We start from the raw sequence: 21,425 nt of genomic DNA on the forward strand, positions 1-21,425 counted from the left end.
TCCTGGCCCCGCCCCCAGAAGAGTTCTGAACACTCCAGCCACAGTGCCAGGCCTAAACAACCCCCATATTCGTTCTCTGGTGGCGATCCTTCACTATCAAGAAACATGTGGATGACAGTCACATTTCTTGTCTGAAGGTAAATGAAAATCTATTAAATAAATTTCAGGGGCAGGGGACACGTTTACTTACTTATTTACTTTAAAATATTTTACAGGACCTTGATGAGAATGACACGGTCCTTATTCCAAGAATTGTTGGTGGACAGAGCCCTGAAAAGGGAAAGCACTTCATTTTGTGGGTATGTGTGGATAAAAAAATAAATTTTTACTCAACAGTTGTTACTCTGGTTAAAGCGGTTTCTGTTTATTTTGTAAAGGTCTTGGATGGTTTGCTGAATCGTATTAGTCGTAACGAGTTTACGACTCCACTGGGTACTACAAGTCAATTTCTGAAAATACTTGGGACTTGGGAAAATGGACTGTTGAGTACCCAGAACAGTGGAGGCTGGCTGACTCTAACAACTGTGGGGTTTTGGTTTGTACAGCAAGTTAAATAAATGCTTTCATTTATTTATTTTATTTTTATCTACATTACTTTAACAACTGTGTTTATTGCATTAGCAAACACAATAATTATCAAACAGTAAATTGAAGAAAAAGAGGAATACAATTATTAATAACAATGAATATAATTTTAACTATTTACATGTAAACATCCCTTGGATGGCACATTTGGAACCTTTTTCTTTTCTTTTTTCTTTTTCTGAGTGACTGATCATAGAGGGATGGAGGCATCAGCTCTGGAGGAAACAGTCATGGAGGAACCAGTTCTGGAAAAACTAGCTCTTGAGGCACCAGTCGTGGAGGAACCAGCTCTGGAAGAACCAGCCCACATGTATATGTTGCGATAATCTGGAATATTACACAAAAACACGCACACAATTTTAGTAAATGTTCTTTTCATCTATTGATATCCATTTAGCTTAGAATAGAAGTTATCAAATATTATTTCATTATTATTAGCAATGAACAAACACAAAGCAGCACATACCTTGCCTAGATTGTCCACTCCAATTATGGTGGTGTAGTCTAAAATCATCTTGGGTTTTCTGTCCTCACAATCACTGACTGTGCTTTTGTAAGTGCTCTTGTGCCAAGAGTATAAGAGGTGGAAAAAAGGTCACATGTGATCACGTAGTATTTCAAGCACTACATGTTTGCTTGTGTTGTGCTTCTGCAGGTTTTCCGTTGTACACCTGCATATTCCAGCTGTAGCGGCTTTTGGCATCACAGATTACCCAGATTTTGAGACCATATATAGCTAGTTTGCTCTGCATATTTTGCTTGAATGGGCACCGGCCCCTGAGCCCAAGCAAGCATTCATCAGTTATGTTCAAGGCAGGATTAAACATTTAACTGTAACCTAGGTTAAATTTAGAATTGTTCATTCTAATTATTAATATACTGACTGTTACAATATAATTGAGGCTGTCAAAGTTAGCATATTAACTACATATTTATGTTTTCTTTGCTTAATAGAGTAATACATGGATTAAAAGTGTAAACTACAAATTTATATGGAAACATTTAAAGGGTAAATTTCAGCCTGCTCATGTAAAACCAGTTGTCACGTGAAACATCATGAAATTAATTGTACTTACTTTTAGGCTCAATCCCAATTCACCCCTTGCCCCTACCCCTTGTTTTCGAGTGTACCCCTTGGCCCTTAAAAATGGAACAACCCTTGATGAACCCGATACGTCATCAGTCATCGACGATGGCTCTGACGTTACGGAAGCGATGAGTTTTTACAGGATTTCCCTAACCCAACGACTGACAACGATACCAATATGCCGTCCTCCGCTGTGGCAGTCTCTGTCGTATGGGCTGTCGTATGGGCTGCATCTTTCTGCACTTGTCTGCCGCAACTCGGACAAGAAAACGGAGACGTCTTCAACGCCTGCGAATGCTGATGGATACGTCTGTAGTATGTAGGATGGACAGCAAACATATTAACATATTTTGTTGCAGTTAGCCTAGCTAGATTGTGTGATATGTGTGACTTTCTTTAGCTGTTTGTGAAGCCATCTCGCTGGTGATTCGCTATGCATTCTGGAAACTTTCTCGTAGCCCTCCGTTCGGAGTGTGCCTCTGAAAAATCTCCCGTTTCGAGGGCTATGTAGCCCTACCCCTTCGCCCTACCCCTCTATCGCAACAAGAATCGGGACACCCTACCCCTAGACCTGAACGCGCAAAACGGAGGGGTAGGGCCAAGGTTGGGTTGGGATTGAGCCTTAATCTCAAGTCAGCCTTACTATACAACACAGCAAGACATAGAATAGCCTTATGTTTTACTCATAATGCCAATAATGAATCAGAAGTCTTGCACATTCAAAGAAAATAGGTTACTGGGTGGATAGGCACTGAATGGATGTGTAACATTAGATTTATGTATTTGCAAATAATTTTATGCAGTGTTTTTTTGATTGTTTTTAAAGCGACACTATGTAACTTTTCAACCTTCATAATATATTTCCAAGATCCTTGTGATGGTACATCGACTTACAATAGGTTGAATGACACGTCTGCCATAGCCTGACGGGGTCTGTATCGCTTTTACTGGCACTATGTAACTTCGGGGTTCGGGTAGTAACCAGAGCACAAAAACTACAAAATTCGACTGCTTTACGGCATACGTCACTTCCCCCACCACTTCGTCAAATTTGGACGTGAGAGGCCAACCAGCGTTTGTTTTCGGCTTTCGTGCGTATGTTTTTGTCATGGGGGTTGTTTACACCTGGCCACTTCATGCGTTTTCTCAGATCGGATAGCTATCCGATCGTGAAAAGACCAGGTGTAAATGTCCTCCGAAGCGCATTTGAGACGGATTTGAATCCGATCCCTCAAACCACTTCAGGAGGAGATTTGAGACGCATTCCAGACGAAACTGTGTGTAAATGTGTAAATGCATCTGGTTGTTGAAACCACATGTAAATTGTACTCCTCCCAAAAATGCAAAAAAAAAAAAAAAACGTGTGAGAGCGTTATAGGCTATATGTTATATCCAGATATGATGACGCTACTGGAACACGCATCACCGCAGATGAGCAGCTATTCATAAGACAACGTGCAAACTATCGCAAAAGTGAAAGTAAGTCACAGACGCTTAACACACAATCTTCATCATTAAAAGTAAAGAAACAAAATGATCTTACCAGGGCTGTTACTGCTCTCTCTTATTGCGGTCTTTGATTTTGAAATTTTGATTTTGATAAATCAGATAGCTATGCCTCACGAATTAGTTTGGCAGCTGAACTCAGTTGTTGTGAGGTGTATTTATCACGTAGTCCTGAGGGATATCAGACGATGCTGTTGACGTTGATTCCTGCGATTATCATGAGAACAGTTTTCAATATCTCACATAATCAGGACATAAATAAGCCTAACGTAGAGGTTGTTAATAGTGTAAACGAGCACAATTTGCAAACTATTATGATAAATTGCAATAATCATGTCTAATGACATCATAACGGCCAATGTTATGAAATACATTTAACTTTATTGATGTTATCTGGCATTTTGTAATGTTTACATTCCAATAAAAACAACACAAATTAAATTATACAGTAGGCCTAGACTATAGACTATTTACTTGTGATTTAGCTGTAAAAATCATGTAAAAACGTTATACTATAATATATTTACGACAGTGCAAGTATTCCACAGCGACTCTAGGGGTCGCTGTTTGACAAAAACACAATTTCTACTTAGTGTGGCTTTAAAGGGGTGGTTGATTGTAACTTTAGTTAGTATGTAATGTTGCTGTTTGAACATGTAACCGCATTAGCTCATATAATATATGAAGGGAATTTTAATAATTAATCAGGAATATGATTAATATATATCGCATATTACAGTTACATTAAATTATCGAAGCTGAAAATAGATTGATTGTATATATGAATGATCATCACAATCAGTTATGGTTCATCATTAATATATCAATAGTCTTATTACAGATCGATTATATGAGATAACTTTTAATGGAATTGATTTAGTTATCGAACGATCTGTTCGTCCAGCAAACCGACCGTACGACTTCTTTATCAACTCTCAAGGAAAGCTATCCTTTTATAGATCACGAAAAAGCTATTTTCCTGGCCATGAAAAACAACTTCTCTGTTCTATACAAAAACTAATTAAAATTTAGATTACTGAAATCGTAACGAATTGTAAAGCTTTGTAGCTTGGATCAAACAAATCAGGGACTTTTCGTAATGTGAGCAGACAGACAGAATCAATCGAGGATATATTGGATTTTAATAATTGAACTAATAATACATCGAACTACAGTTACACTCGGAATACATGTATTTACAACAGAAACAAACAAACGAAAACATTACCAAACGAACACGAAAATAGAGGATGAGAGAGAGAGAGATCAGAAAATGAGAGAGGTGAGAGAGTGAAAGAAAAATTTCAGTATGGCAAAATCACAGACAAGTAACCTTTTGAAAGACAACAAGGAATCAAATCACCTTGAAAAAGGGAATAGACAACCTTAAGCAGCATTTAAATTTCGATACTTACATGTGGCATTGTTGTGACTGCGAAAGACAAGCGTGCATGTGTCCGTTTGAGTTGAGCGCTCTGCTCGTGCTTCTGTAGGCGAACAGAATTTGCGGGAAATTCAAAAAGGGTCTTCTTCGAGTTAAAGTTGCTTGCTGCGTTCGCTTCACTGAATGCAGGAAAAGTCCAAAGACGAAAATAAAGACAAAATTTTAAAGAAAAGAAAAGAAAAAACGGAGGAGAGCTCCCTAAGGAGCCATGGAACCGGGAACCTCTCACAGAAAAAGTGCTCTGGAGAAACTTTCTGTGTCAGTCTCTTATGGAGAGGATGGGTTCACGTGTCTGTTCACGCGAACAACCAATGACCGTCCGAGAATCTGAAGCGGGAAAAGTTTCCTTTGTCCTGTCAGACGTTCATTTACATAGTTTATGACGGCGTTTAGAATTCGTCATTTCTACCCAGAAAGATGGTACACATAGAATAATAAATTTTCCTGTAATCTCCTGTATATTGTTGGTTCAGTCAAACTGAGTCGGTTACAGAGATACCAAGAATGACAGGAAAAAGAGGTAGAAATACAAAGTTATATTAGTATGCACGAATAGGAGCATTTATAGTTCACTCCTTCACCTAGAAGATCATATGCGAAGCTAATATGAACTGGGAAACACACAAAAGTATATTGTATACATATGACATGCTTATATTCTAAGTTAATGTTCAAAGTTCATGTATGTGTGTGCGTAAAGGTGCATGGAGAGTTTGTAATCTCTCTGAAGCTGGCCAACGTGACTCCCGTGGAATGTCTGCTTTTCCTGGGTAAGCTCAGCGGGCCCATAAAAGGTGTCAGAGGGGTCATTTTCTCTAGACTTTCTGGTGCTCAGGCCATAATTTGCATCTGGGAGTCAGGAGGTTAAAAGCTTTAGTAATATTTAGCAAAGAATGTGTTTATTTGCTATAACGAACAAATCAAGATTTCTTAGTCCATAGTCAATATGCTACAAACATAAACAACATCTGCAAAATTACAACAGAATTCAAAGCAAAGGAAGATGTTTGCTTTTAAAAGAAATCGCTTTTTAAGGACTACAACAAACGGCTGATAGGGACTACACAAGCTTCCTCCCGGGTTAGTGACATCACTAACCCTAAAATTGACATAAACCCCATCCCCGAGAACACGCAACAAAGGGGGTGAGTCCATGAGAAGAAGAAGAGTTGTTGTAGTAGAGCACATTTGTGAGAGTCTGCTGAAGCTGTTGCATCCGTCTTTTCATATGCAATAGTAACACAAATGCAACAGCATGTCACTCTGTAGGCATCTTACAACAGTTCATAGATTATCATGACAGAATATGCTAATCAAAGACTTGAAGATAGTCAACTCCACATCAACTACATAAATTCATCAACAGCAGCTCATTTGCATTTAAAGTACATACAAAACGACACATTTTTGCTCACCCTTAAAAAGGGACAATTTTAACATGCTATAAAAATTATCTGTGTGGTATTTTGAGGAAAAACTTTACATACACACTCTGGGGACTCTGGGGATTGCATATGAAATAGCTAGTATTACACATGGAACTCTCTCGAAAACTTTTAGCACGATTTTACTATTACAGCCAGGGCTGCATTAAGAGTTCACTGGGCTCCGGGGTGTTGATCAAAAAACAATATAATACATCCATCAAGTTAATAGTCAAACTAACCGAAAATTGGTGGGGTCAATGACGCTGTGTTTTTAGCTGCTCCATCATGGCCCACTTGCTGTTCCACCACTCTGTGATCATAAGCTTTAGTAAAATAACCTGATAACTTGGGGATTTTACTGAGTAGCTCATGTTTCTGAGGAAAATTCTTTCTTTTTTGAGCCCCACTCTCACATTTTTTTTTGAATAGATGACATTTTTACCTATCGAAGACAAAGACTGTTCTTTGCGTGACAATTTTCAGAATAGACTAGAATGAAGTGAAGAAGAGTTGAGGCGATTGATTGGTGGATGCTATATTCTAATAAGGCGCAGACAGTGATCACCTGATAGGCCTACATGCAGCAGCAGGTTGGTCGTTCACAGGTTAAATATAGAATAAATGCATTTGATTGGTATACCAAATTCAAACATGACGTTTCAATTCACCCTGCCCTGTTGCCCACAGGGGTTTGATTGACAGGCAATCTGACAAATCATAATGCCGAATCCGCAATTTTATCCGACAATAAAGCAGTCAGTAGATTAACGTCGGTGGACTTGAACTTGAAAAATTTTCTGAAAATGACATACCCAAATACAAATGTCTGTAGCTCTTAAACCCTATGGTCCACATTGATAACTCTGATATTTTTTTAAACTAGACACTTGAACAGGGCTCTCAAGTGTCACGCATTGAGCGTGACTGTCACTCATTTCGGTCATTTGTCACGCACTCCCACCACACATTGTATTTCTCACGCGGAAAACTATTTATAATATATTTAATATGCAGCGCCCAAATCTGGCCACGCCTCTCTAACTATGGAACTGGCAGGAATCAAGCGCGTCTCCCCTGGAATTCTTAGTCGAGTCTGCCACTTATCAGCCAATCAAAAAAAAAAAAGGGGCTACACAATAGCCAATCAGAAAATAGCACTATTGTATAGAGCATCACAGTCCCGCCCACAGCCGGTGCCGGAAGTAAAAATTCAATACAATTTCTCCATTGACAGTTGGGGTATAAGCCATAAAAACGTAACCATACATGGTAGACTTAAAACCAGCTACGGCTGTACTAAGCGATTGTATATGCTCATATAACCGCCAAAAGTTCATGGGGCACTAACCTTGTTTTGAGATAAATGCCTTTTATTCGCGATGTCTTGGAGAAGTACTTCATTACCCACAATCCTAAACAATCCCACAATCCCACAGTGATGCATCTGATTGGTGGAGCTCGTGTAAACCCCGCGAAAGTTCGTGAAGACTCAAGATAAATAGAAAAAAAAAAAAAACTGTTGCGTTTTTTTGCACGGTATCACTGATGTGACATTTGAACCGAGGAGTCTTCATATATGGTATGAGTCATATCAAGCATTTTATGATGCCACTGTCAAAACAATATTTAGCTTAGACATACCCAGAGCCATAGAGAGCTCTTCATGCATTTACTGAACATTTGTGTAATAATTCATGGCAAGTTAATAAACTGAATATGATGCACTTTCTGGTTTGCTGACCTTCACTTTTTAATTTTCACTTGTTGTTATTAAGAAAATACATTAAATGTTATTAAAATTAAGGATGAACTATAACTTCATGAATAAAATGAGCATGGGCCACAAGTGGGAAATTGTTGAGGCATTTGTCAGCAACCTGCCCGTGGGCCGCTGAAACTGATGAGCAGAACGCCGCGCGGACTGCCAGATCTGCACCCGTGAGCCGCGGACCGCCAGCCATGCTTTCCAGTCTATTTACACAATTACTACTGAAAGAACTGCTATAAACGGCACAAGAAAAAGTTCGCGTGGCTGTCGTCAGATTTTAAAGTCGCTCTAAAGGCTCTTTCGCGGTTGTGGCTTCAGTCGACTTCAGTGAGGCGCGGTGGTTTATGGGATGAGTAGTTCCTTCGCTCGGAAATGAAAATATGTACACAGTCTTGTACCTTTGACTTTTTTTGGATTTTCTCTCCGTTTTTTCACTCGAAATGATATGTTGTATGCCTATGAGTTCAGCCGTAGCTGGTTATCCTCAGACATGCTCTAAAACTCTTTAGATACGGATTTTCGAAAACGTCAATGGGAGAAATGAATGGGAAATTTACTTCCGGCACCGAAGCGCTCTCGGGCTGTGGGCGGGACTGTGATGCTCTATTTGGGTAAGATTTAACGCAACAACCAATGAAAAAAAAGCATGTCCTGGAATTGTTCACGTGTCTGCTACAACGTCTTCTGAAAGTTTCGTTCACCCACAGAGGAAACCACTCTGAGCATCCCTTTGAGAACAGAGTAAGTCATGATCTCCTGTTTTAATGTTACAACAAATACACAACTTGTTTGACACAGTGACAACTTGACTGCTGTTAGAGAATGTTTCCCAGATAATTAGCATCAGTTTTTCATGAGTGTCTGTAACTTAGCCAACAGTTTTACAGCCTGTTCACTGACAACACCTGTTCAGAACAAGTAGTCTAGGCCTAGTCATATTTTCGTTATCACACGATGACTGACATATTGTCACATTATAAACATCTCTCTCTCCAAACAGGCTTACAAATTTTATTAGCACTAAATAAATTAATGTGTATTGCATAGTTGATTTTATAGGTCACTTTTAAAATCATGTCATATTTTATAATTCTATCCTGGCCATGGATGCATTAATCATTGCATCTGTCTTTCAAAGATGTCAAGTAAAAAGCAATTAGAGGAAAGCCCCCTAAAAAGGCTGTCACTCTTGCCTGTCTTCAAAACTTGAGAGCCCTGCTTGAAACTTTGTTACCCAAGAGTCATAATAACTCAAAGTAGCATAGGAACTGAGTAAAACAAGGTAAAATTTACATGAAAGTGACTTGTGCTTTCTTTGAATAAACTTCACTTAGGGAAAAATGGATCAGACTTATGTTAAAGGCCTGAAAACACCATAAAAATAAAACTGAATGTCTGACCATGTTTTGATTGAAATTTGAGGATGATACTCCCAAAAACCCAGTTAACAAATTTTGGTTCCCAGAACGTTCCCAGAATGTTATTTTCAGGTTCCCAGAACAAACATTCTAACGTTCCCTGTTGGTTAGCTAGGAAAGTTTTCTTTACGTTAATAGAACGTTCCCTATAGGTTAGGGGAACGTTCCCGGAAGGTTATAAAAATTTAATTAAAAATCTTTAATATTTCTATAATTTCTATATTATAATTTATAATATAAGTATAACATAAATTATAAATCTAAATTAGGTTGTAAAGTGAGTTGAAAATGCGTCTTTTTCAGGCCTAATTTCAACCGTAAATTCATGATTATATTTAATATTCATAATAAAACAATTCATAAAAGGTTTGCAGACCATTTATTGACACATCAGATACATCTTTCACATAAAAACACTTTCCTGATCACATCTTAAGCCTGCATTTGATCAAGCATACCCTAAAAACAGTTATATTGTGAAATATTACTACAATAAAAATAACTTTTCATAAATATACATGTAAATATATATTAATGTGTCATTTATTCATGTGATGCTAAGCTGAATTTTCAGCATCATTACTTCAGTCTTCGGTGTCACATGATCCTTCAGAAATCATTATAATATTATTATATTACATTATAAAAAATTGCTTATTATCAGTTGTACGGCTTCATATTTTTGTGGAAACTACGATACAGTTTTCAGTATTCTTTGAATAGAACTTTCAAAAGAGCAGCATTTATTTGAAACAATTTTTTTAAAACAATTTTAACGTTTTTACTGTGACTTATCAAATTTTTCTTTTATGTATAAACATTTTTTCTAACATTTTATAAAACAGAACAATGACCAATTATAACCACATTAGAAAACAGTAAAGGGATAGTTCACACAGAAATGTAAATTCTGTCATTAATTACTTACCCTCATGTCGCTCCAAACCCATAAGACTTTTGTGGAGAACACAAATGAAGATATTTTTAACAGATGCCTTGTGTGCGCAAACAATTACCTCTTTATTCACAAATGATGTATCTCCGATGCATGTTGCGCCATAAGATGGCCGGCTCTCTCGCCAACACAACCCTGATGAATCGTGGTGCTCCGTGAACACGTGTCAGAGATGTATATTTTGTGAATAAAGATGCAATGGGGTTTTTTTTTGCACACACACAGCATTCACTTCACTTCATAAAGTTGAGGTTAAACCACTGGAGTCATATTGATTATTGTTATAATGTCTTTACTACCTTGAAAGTTGTAGTTGGATAAACTGTGAAATGGAGGGACAGAAAGCTCTCAGATTTCATTAAAAATATCTACGTTTGTGTTTCAAAGATGAACGAAAGTCTTACAGGTTTGCAACGACATGAAGGTGAGTGATGAAAATGTTTGGTAATGTTTGACGCATTAGGTAAATCAGTTCCTCAGGGGCACCAGTAGATCTCTGCCTGATCTCTGATCTTCTGCTCCTTCCACCATCCCAATCCTGGATTATTGAGCCACGACAGAAGTTTCCACTTTGAATGCTTTAGTCTGGCTGTTTTTTCTCCAGCATCTAAAGTGAGAAAGAAAACAATAACCAAAATGTAAATGTAAAAACAATGGTTGTCCAAAATGTGAAGTATACACTTGAGTTTTCCCTCTACATATTTGTGCAAGATTTCAGTCATAGATAAATTGTAAATGTTTACTTGACTAGACATTACCTGTCTAGCGATGTATGTTTATGCTGAAATATAATATTGGTTTGTGTTTTAAAATCCCCTATCACATGTCATTTTGTAGCCAGCGAACTGTCTCGTGTGATAAAGTTTTGAGCTTCAGAACTTCCGATAACATAGTGAGTTTTTAGGGAGCGAATGTTTCAGTGCACTGTAAGGATTTTGTGATAAAGATGGCCACTGACTACTGAGATAGAGACCTGAGTGATATGCACCCAGAGTTATGCACCTTGATTAGCTTGTTCAGGTGTGCTGGACTGGTTGGAGTAAAGCTCTGCATGTAAGTGGACCTTGAGAACAATGTTGAGATCTCCTGCAATATGTTCTGAACTTACAACACTGGTGTCCAGACCAAAGTTCTGCAGAGTTTCTGGTGGTCCTGGATCAGCTGCTCAGGTCTGCTTAATTGGGTTTGGAGCTAAACTCTGTGATCAGGACTAGATGGCAAACAATACTGTAAAGGGGAGAAGACAAACAATATTATTATGTTATAAATAATTTGTTCTGTGTTCATCTGCTTACCTGTACAAAGTATGCATCATGAATAAGCGGTATATATTGGATTTGATCTTTAAATAACACTGTTTTACTACATTAATACTAACTACAAACCTGATAAAAATTGCATAAATATCCCGCATATTCCATCACATTTTTTAAGAAAACGTGCGGGACATTCTAAAACACTTACGTTTCACACATACTCCGTTTGCAGTGCGTGTGCGGTGCATATTTTTTTCTGCACCCATGTTAACAGGTTAGAGCTTTCACACTGCACACGGATGCAGTCCGTCGATCCGTTCCAGTTGCGGTGCGTATACAGCAGTGCAGAGATCGTTTCCGTACCGAGTCTATTTTTTGCTGTGCTGCAAACGCTGAATTAAAGTGACAACGCATGGTTCGTGTTTAAAATGCACACAGATTGACATGAAAATGTAATAATTTCACCATAAATGCATTTAATTAAATAAAATGTAGGCTAGTAATCTTACCATGAATGCATTTAATTAAATAGTACCATTTTTCACAGTCATCTTTTTATTTTAAGACGAGGTAAAGCAAGGAAAACTACAATTTACTTCAACAAGGCAACATAACGACACTCGTCTCATTCGTGGAGGTGGAAAATAGTTGTGACATGCAAGACTTTGTATAACGATTTAAATAGAAAAGGTATGAATCTGCTGTTTTTGTAAATTAAGTTTTAATTTAAAATGTATGCAATTTTAAGTAGCTACATGGTTCAATATTTTACCACTGCTTGAGCAACTTAATATATAATCTATATAGAAGTAATGTATTGAATAATACGTTGTGTTACGACCTCTCATAAAAATATCAACTCTGAGAGAAGAGACTAGCCTACCTAAACAAGAACAAGTAAACGGCGGAATCAATGCAATTATTTAGGCTATTTACTCACTCACAACAGACGTCACAAAGACTCACAATAATAACGAACATTCCATCCAGTGAACGAAATATAACAGCACGGACAACAACTAGCCTAACAAAGAAAACAAAAATATATGTTTGATCTGTCGACGCTTCTTTCTCCTCCTCCCCAGCTAACAATTTAACGTTCTGGGAACGTTAGTTTTTGGTTCCCAGAACGTTCTGGGAACGTTCCCAAGAACGTTCCCTATTGGTTAGCCAGGAAAGTTTTCTTTACGTTAATAGAACGTTCCCTATAGGTTAGGGGAACGTTCCCGGAACGTTGCCGAAAGGTTCCCAGAACGTTCCCGAAAGGTTCCCGCAAGGTTCTCGTAACGTTCCCGGAACGTTGCCGAAAGGTTCCCAGAACGTTCCCGGAACGTTCTCCTAACGTCTACACATCCTGATATGCCTGTACACAAATTATAGGTCTACAAACATATTCTACATTGTTTATTGTTCAAACACTTAAGAATCCTATGAATATATTATTACAATAAATTGAATTTACAGAAACTATCATTAATAAGTAAATCAATCAGTTTGTATTAAATAAATAAATCAGCACACAATCCATGTTTTTGTCGATTCATTGTTTAATTATCAACCTAAAATAAGTCATTAAAAACAGCGTTAGCAAAATGTATTCAGGAACAGTAATTTACATTTAATATTTCAAACATGAAAATATTTCAATAAATAAAACTGCACAAACATTTTAATTAAAACTATCTTTTGCAAACTGTAGCCTATAACTTTGGCTAAAAAGTTGAAAAAGTATTTATTTATATACAATATACATGAATGTGCCAATCTTCACACCGCTCAAAACATTTAAACTCCCAACACCATCTGCAAATTTAACAAGAAAATAAAAAGACAACGTGTTACATGGACACACAATCCCATGCCAAAATTCAAGCCCTGTAATGGCAGTAATATTCATCTGGAGCAAATGAAAAGAGTGAGGTGGGATTGTGTGTCACAAGCTGTAGGAGATATGAGAGCACGAGCGCTGCTGGTATCATGTATTTATTCAGATATTTCAGCATCAATGTGTATAGAAAAATGTATATATTTCAAAACACTACATTGCATTTATTTATATTGCACTATTTATTATTTCAGACTACAAATCAAAAAAGGAATGTTTTATATAGGGGTAAGGATACCCATTAAGCCTCTCTCTGAAGTCAAATAAAAAACAGAGAAAATAATATTTAAGTCTAGTGAACTCTGACCTGCGAATTCGCTCTACCTTTTATGTATAAGTCTCACCTCCAATGAAGAATTTGAAAACCTGTAACTGCTGTGTTGTTTATGAGAAAGAAAGTGAAAAAAAGTTTGAAACTGCTATCATTTTTTTTTTTAATCTCTGTGACTTTACACCTACAAATTCCACTGTCACAGGTGCTCAGTTTTGCTATAATGAAACCCTCACAGAACATAGTAATAATCAGCCATCCATGCAAAAGCAAAGGTCGGTGTAGTTTACAGGTGCATCTGTCCAGGCCAACGTCTGATGCCTTGATGCCTTCCGCTGGAACCTGAAATAAAAAAAATAGTACAGTTCAAAATCTATCATACATACATCTCATCTGGTATCACAAATTATCATTCCAGGTTCACTTTAAGATATGCTCAATATTAGTGCTGCACGATATTGAAAAATTTAGAGTTTATTTAGAGATATCAGCTGTATGGTTTAGTGCATGCGCTAACGGCTCCAGGTTTGTATCTGGTAAATTACCCCACTAATAATGCCCAGAATGGTACCAAACTACTACAGTAGTACAAATAGGTTCTGTACTCATTAAACGAGGCATTGGAAAGTTTGTAAGTACATCAGGAGTTTATTTAAATAACACTTGCCTGACGGCGAATGCTACTGCTGATGTTGACGTCACTTTATGAGTACAGAACCTATTTGTACTACTCATTTTCCCCGACATAGAGCAGACCGGCACACAACAAAAACTGCTGTTCGGATGTTCCCTTTTCTGATATTTTAGCCTTTGTGACATTTTAATTAAAACAGAAGTAAGAATTTTAGTGTAATAAGCAAAAATTAACAGTAAACTCAGAGATCACCTACCGCTGCAGATGTGTACGGAAGTGAAAAGCGGAAATGCTTAGACCTCTTTCCGGTTCAACCGCTGGGCGCTCCGCATAACCCCTATTGGGGGGATTTTGTAGAGGAGTGAACCTGCATAGAAAATTACAATAGATAACAAGCATAGATAAATACAATAGAAGAAAAACACAGTTGAAATAAGCAGTGCATTATGTTTTTGAGTTAAATCTAACTTATAAGGTACAGAAATTGATTTATCAAAATGTAAAATAAGTCTTCAGTGTAAAAATAAAATAACTATAAAATTAATGTATCTTTGCTAAAGCTACAAGTCATTTTCTCTTTTGATGTTTGATCACCATTGGCGACACAAACAGCTGCGGGTACGTTAGGCTGCTGTCCCTTTAAGACGAATGCGCAGAACTAATATAAATGACACGCATCCGTTTTCTTTCTGTTTAAAACACAAGACAAGAGGAAACTCGCCATTTTGACTTCATTTTGCGTGCACGTGTCTGTAAAAAAAAAGTGAAAGAGAACTGAATTCGGCTAAACTCACCTTCTTCATCTACTGACTGTGGATGGCATCAAGGTCTTGTCCTGAAGAATACAGGGCCAAACAATAGGGATTATATCTCATCTGGAAACAAGAGCAAAGCCATAACTTTAAGAACTCTAATGATATATTTACCCCCTGATATTGCATTGGGGATATCAATTCAAACATTTTTAAAGGCTAAGAGTATGAGCCACAGCTGCCCAAGATATCAAGGGGTTGCAAATTAGTCATGGCTATAAACCTGTATGCATGGCATCTACTTTGTATTTTTTATAAAGCAATGTTCTATGCATTTGTCCCTGTCAAATAAACATTAAATAAATAAATCTGTGAAAAATAACTGCCTAAAGTTGTCGACCCCCTGAACCGCATTTAAAAGTACAAAGAATTTCAGTATTGATCAATAAAAAAAATACATAAATACCTTTGAGTTGGACAGTATGGTGTCAGTCTCATTGGCCAACATAATTCAAAACAGACCTAAAGAAATAAAATAAAATATAGTAATCATCAGGATATCATGTTATCATAATAGTTAAATGAATTATTATAACTATGACCATTATAATATTGTATTAGTCGCCTATTATTTAGCTGATTATTTAGCTTACAGGCTTCTCAAGGACAATCTCAATGAAAAAACTTGGGGTTAATGATTTTAAAATGTGAGACTTATTTCAAAAGCATAAATCTTACAGACCCCAAACCTTTGAACAGCAGTGCACTGCATGTTTGAGGTGGTTTTGCTTACTAGTCATATGGTTCATAGAGATTTTCTTGGACAGGGAGTGCAGCAGGCCATCACAGCATGATGATCTAGGAACATAACATGCTGTTTGTCACAGAGCCAACAATATTACATGTGATAGGTTTATTACAAGGAACCAAGCTAGAACAGAGGTGAAATGCATAAAAGATAAATATATACAAATCTTAAGATAATATATTGTGAAATAAATGCATATGGAATTATCATCATGATTAAACAATAACTCACCCCTTGTTGTAGAGTTTTATTTTTTCTCTCGCTATTCTGAAATCACATTTTAGCAATATTGGTAAGTGACGTCACTGATTAAGTTAACAATACAGTGCATTCTTTTAGGTTAGCCTAAATAAATTAGCTTACTTCCCATTGACAAATTACCAGCAAAACTATCAAAAACTGTTATCTACACTAAATATGTGTTTAAAAACCCAAACTTTCATAAATAAGACCTCAACTTAACGTAACTTAGGCCTAACGTTGTCTTTTGAAAACGGTTAGCTAGCGTAGATGCTAACGGACTTTTTCAAAGACATAAAACCATTTTTTTAAAATAAATATTTAACAGAAGCGTGTCAATTACACGTAAGAAATGTGTCAGGGGCGTTTGTGTGTATTATTTGTGAGATTTTGTTGTCTAAACTTACCTGAAAGCAGTGAAACCAACAGCGAGAGACGGGAGTTTTGTTGTTTGTCAGTTGTCGATGACGTTTCCATCTGCTCTCGCGCAGCGCACGTGCTCCAGTGTTTGATCACGCGCATGCGCATTAAAACACTTCAAAGTCACGCAGCATTTAACCCATTTACTCCTAAAACGCCTGCTAAAAACGCCTATAGAATCCTATGGCATTCTAGAATAAATAACCTTATTTCCTGAGGGTTTTCTGAAAAAATACTAAGAATTGTCAACGTCTACCAAAACCTTAATATCTAAGCCTCTGTAGCACCTAGAAACATGAAATAAAAAGCATTGTAAAGGTAGGAATCACATGTTTTATTCCACCATGCTCCTTTAGCAATATCATACCAACACATTTTTCAAAACATTCTTAAAATCATTATAATCATTATAATTCATCAAAATCATTATACATAAATTATATAAAATACAACAAATACAAATTTTAAACATGCCAACATTGAACAAGGCACCTTGTTATGAGGGAGAGGTGGGGAGGGGTGGGGAAAGTCCTGAGATGGAACAGGGAACAGTCTCAGACAGACACACTGACTGACTAAGTAAATAACTGACAATAAATATAACATAACATAAATAACTGACAATAAATATAACATAACATAACATAACATAAATAACTGATAATAAACTGCTTAACTAACTAACACACATGCACACAGACAGACAAGACAGACAGGCACACTGAGTAACTAACTAACACACACACACACACACACACACACACACACACACACACACACTGAGTGACTAACTAACTAACACACATACACACACACACACACACACACGCAGACAGACAAGACAGACAGACACACTGAGTGACTAACTAACTAACACACATACACATACAGAACACACAGACAGATAAGACAGACAGACAGACACACACACACACACACACACACACACACACACACACAGAGTCATTTATGCCGAACAACGTGATGCATGAAGCACTCGCGGTGCAGAGGAATGTTGCACTGCTTGCACCCCATCAAAGTTGACCCTGGACGTATGTTGGTGCCGCTGTGCTTCAAACAACACTCCCTGCAGGTCTTCCTCTTGTTATTTATCTGCACCAGATCATGTTCAGCCGAAGCTCCTGTTGGGCTGGTGGACACACAGGGAGCACTTCTCGCTGTCACTGGGACGATCAGCTCCTGGGTTAGATCCTGTAGCCAGTCCTTGTAGCCACCCCTCCTGTACGTCCACTCGGGTCCTCCAGCAGACCTGGCAGCGACAAAGGCGTTGTAGCCCGCCACAGTGACAAAGTAGAAGAAGAGCCTCCTCCACCACTTAGTAGACCGATGATGGATCTGGTAGTAACCCACCATCTGGTCCAGAAGATCAACCCCCTTCATGTGCTGCTGATAGTCAGCAAGGCACTCTGGCACCCGAACCTCTGTCTGCCGCTGACCATTGGTTTTTCTCCTCACTGACCCATGAGCAGTCGGGTCATGATAATTGGACAGGACCATCACAGTCTTGGTGTCCTGCCAGACGCAGAAGGTCAGGTCATCCCGCTGCGCCACATTAAATTGGTGTTTGCTCAGGTCAGCCTTCTTGGTTAGCTCCCTATTTTTGGGGAGGTCCTTCCTCCCAGCACGCACCGTGCCACACGCTTGCACCCCCCTGACCTTCAGATCCAACAACAACTGCACACTAGTGTAAAAGTTGTCCATATACAAGCACAAGTTGGACCCAAAATAAGGTTTAGCCAGGTCTGACACTACCCGGTAAGCCAGGCCTGTCTCAGTCTTACCCGCAATGGCCCCCGTGTACACCTGGAAATTGCTGACGTAGCCGGTTTTGCTCTCCGCCATCACCCACACCTTGATTCCCCACTTCACGGGCTTCATAGGGAGGTACTGCCGGAAGGCCAGGCGTCCCTTGTATTTCACCATCGACTCATCCACGCATACAAAGCCATTGACCTCATACAGCGCCTTGAATCTAACCAGGAGGAGGTCCATGAACCGCCGGATCTTCCAAAGCTTGTCAGATTTGTCCAAGGCAGAGTCCAAGTTATCTTGCAGGTGGAGATATCTGAAAATACATATGATAAAGAATTTAAGCCTAACATGTATTTCCATCATTGTATTTATTTACATGTATTATGTTATTTATAGTATTTATATTTATTTATTCATTGTGCCATAATTGTATTACTATTTATGATGTTATTTATGACATCAATGTAAATATCATATAAATAAATACAATGATGCTAATTATAAATACAATACTGGCATAAATAATGCATAGCATAATAAATAGTAATACATTATTTATTTACATGTATTATGTTATTTATAGTATTTATATTTATTGTTATTTATTCATTGTGCCATAATTGTATTACTATTTATGATGTTATTTATTCATTGTTATTTATCCACAATGTATTACTATTTATTATGCTATGCATTATTTATGCCAGTATTGTATTTATAATTAGCATAATTGTATTTATTATTATCATTATCAACCATCATCACCATTATATTAGTAATAGTGCTATAGCACCACTGTCATTACTATTATTAGAAGAGAACGAAACTCGGAAGAGAGCACAAGAAAACAAATAAACATAATAATTACCTCCAGATCATGTCAAAACGGTCCCTTGACATCGCCTTGGGAACGTTGGTTTGATATAACCATTTATTCTGCCTCCAGTAGTCTCGGCGTGATGGCAGCTTTAGGATACCAAAAGCGAGACACAGCCCGAGAAAAGTTTTCATCTCAGTTTTTGAGACTGGTGTCCACTTTGAGTTCGTGGGGGTCTGTCCTCGCGCCTGTTCCGCATAGCGATTAGTTTCGGTCACCAACGTGTCCCACAACTCATCCGTGAATATCATCGAGAAGACATCCAGGGGGCTAGCATCTACGGGGATCGGTTGCTTCACCCCGGATGTACGAGTGAATCGTTTCTTAGCCCGAGGCTCGTAATTATCAGTTCTCCAGTCAACCTGGAATCCCCGAAAGTCATCATCCTCCTCGTCGGAGTCCCACAGGTCCCACTCCTGTGCCCTGTCTAGAGGATCCGGCACAAAATCATCCTCGTCCTCCCTCTCATGGTCAAGTACCTCACAATCTACCTCACAATCTACTTCAATATCACTGCCATCGCTGTTAAAATCATCCATTTCCATTGCTACTAACTTTTCGCTAATTTTCGCCTTGTCACTAAAAACATATGTCGTCAATCAATCATACATTCACGTGCGGTTTTGTATACAAAACCGCACGTGTATGTATGATTGATTGACGTGATTTTCAGCCAACCACATTACATTTTGGTGGTCACGTGGTCTTAAACAAATGAACAAGACCCACCTCGTGTGTATTTGAACCAATGACAGTGAGTTAAATGCCGCAGTTGTCATGAAAACGATGACGCAAAAAAAATGCTGCACTAGGCAGCAACCGGCGGGAGACTCAATGTTGCGCTACGCAGCAACCGGCGGGAGATGGAATGTTGCGTCGTGCAGCATCCGGCGCAAATGGGTTAACATATAGAATTAAAATATATAACATAATTTAAAATATCATTAATAAAAAGTTATTGCGAATAGATCTGAACGTTGTTGGTTATCTTATAACCTTAGGGGACCGTACTGACGACGTTGTCAGTTGAATCTGCCTGTTAATAGTAAGTGATATAAAAATAATAACCTGCAGAGAACATTCTCAGAACGTTCTCTTTAGGTTATAAAAATAAAACCTAAAACCTGCAAGGAAACGTTCTGGGAAGGTTCTCTTTAGGTTATAAAAATTAAACCTAAAAATAACCTACAGGGAACGTTCTGGGAAGGTTCTCTTTAGGTTATAAAAAATAAACCTAAAAATAACCTACAGGGAACGTTCTGGGAAGGTTCTCTTTAGGTTATAAAAATAAAACCTAAAAATAACCTGCAGGAAACGTTCTGGGAAGGTTCTCTTTAGGTTATAAAAAATAAACCTAAAAATAACCTACAGGGAACGTTCTGGGAAGGTTCTCTTTAGGTTATAAAAATTAAACCTAAAAATAACCTGCAGGAAACGTTCTGGGAAGGTTCTCTTTAGGTTATAAAAATAAAACCTAAAAATAACCTGCAGGAAACGTTCTGGGAAGGTTCTCTTTAGGTTATAAAAATTAAACCTAAAAATAACCTGCAGGGAACGTTCTGGGAAGGTTCTCTTTAGGTTATTAAATAACAACCTGCAGGGAACGTTCCCAGAACGTTCTCTTTAGGTTATAAATTTAGACCTAAAAATAACCTACAGGGAACGTTCTGGGAACGTTCCCTTAATGTTATAAACATAGATCCTAAAAATAACCTACAGGGAACGTTCCCAGAACGTTCTTGTTTGGTTCCCAAAAAAATAACCAAATGGGAACCAAACGGGAACGTTAGGGGAACGTTCTGTGTTTGCTGGGTCGTTGGCGTTTATATTAGTCAGCTCAAAAAGATAGAGCGACGCCAAGACAGACAAGGGAGGATGTGTACAAAGAGAATCCTAAAACTTTTTTAAATAAAAGTTGCTGATAACTTCTGGATTTGAAATAAAAATAATGAGTAGGTCTATGTGTTTGTGGCTACAGCCGCGGATCAGTTCCGCACTGCAAACGCAGCATATGTGAAAGCACTATTGCGCGTGCTGCTCCTGCACCGCATACGCACCGCAACACGGACCGCACACGCACTGCACACGGAGTATGTGTGAAACGGGCGTTAGCGTGAAAAACGCTTAACGTGGCTTACTGTACTAAGACAGTGATATTAAATGACCAAACTCAGTACACATCATATTTATATACCATACTGTGTATAAAAAATCAGATGAGCCCAGAAATTGAATGCAACGTGTTTAATTACACATTAAGCATTTTCTTACCATATCCATTATAGAAAACGCTCAGTGTGGCTGGACACCTCATTGATA

General features: G+C 38.0%; 1 protein-coding gene and 1 long non-coding RNA gene across 3 annotated transcripts; both read right to left on the reverse strand.

Annotated features, from left to right (window-relative positions):
* Positions 1 to 12,980: 12,980 nt before the first annotated feature.
* Positions 12,981 to 16,523, reverse strand: LOC307157587. 2 transcript variants are annotated; one of them, XR_013821047.1, is made up of 7 exons: positions 16,444 to 16,523; positions 16,028 to 16,063; positions 15,782 to 15,846; positions 15,455 to 15,510; positions 15,031 to 15,071; positions 14,493 to 14,603; positions 12,981 to 13,944 (listed from the first exon to the last, which is right to left on the reverse strand). It is a non-coding gene; the product is annotated as an uncharacterized lncRNA (long non-coding RNA). The 2 variants fall into 2 exon arrangements; XR_013821048.1 differs by having other exon boundaries at positions 15,031 to 15,111.
* Positions 16,524 to 17,419: 896 nt separating this feature from the next.
* Positions 17,420 to 19,651, reverse strand: LOC307157656 (piggyBac transposable element-derived protein 4-like; the record flags this gene model as incomplete). Its single annotated transcript, XM_079869586.1, has 2 exons — positions 17,420 to 18,542; positions 19,098 to 19,651. The coding sequence occupies 2 exons, from the start codon at positions 19,649 to 19,651 to the stop codon at positions 17,420 to 17,422; spliced, it is 1,677 nt and encodes a 558-aa protein (XP_079725712.1).
* Between the last annotated feature and the right edge of the window lie 1,774 nt (positions 19,652 to 21,425).

This window comes from Squalius cephalus (assembly GCF_949319135.1).
Source record: "Squalius cephalus genome assembly, chromosome: 4".
In the NCBI taxonomy this organism is placed as follows: domain Eukaryota; kingdom Metazoa; phylum Chordata; class Actinopteri; order Cypriniformes; family Leuciscidae; genus Squalius; species Squalius cephalus.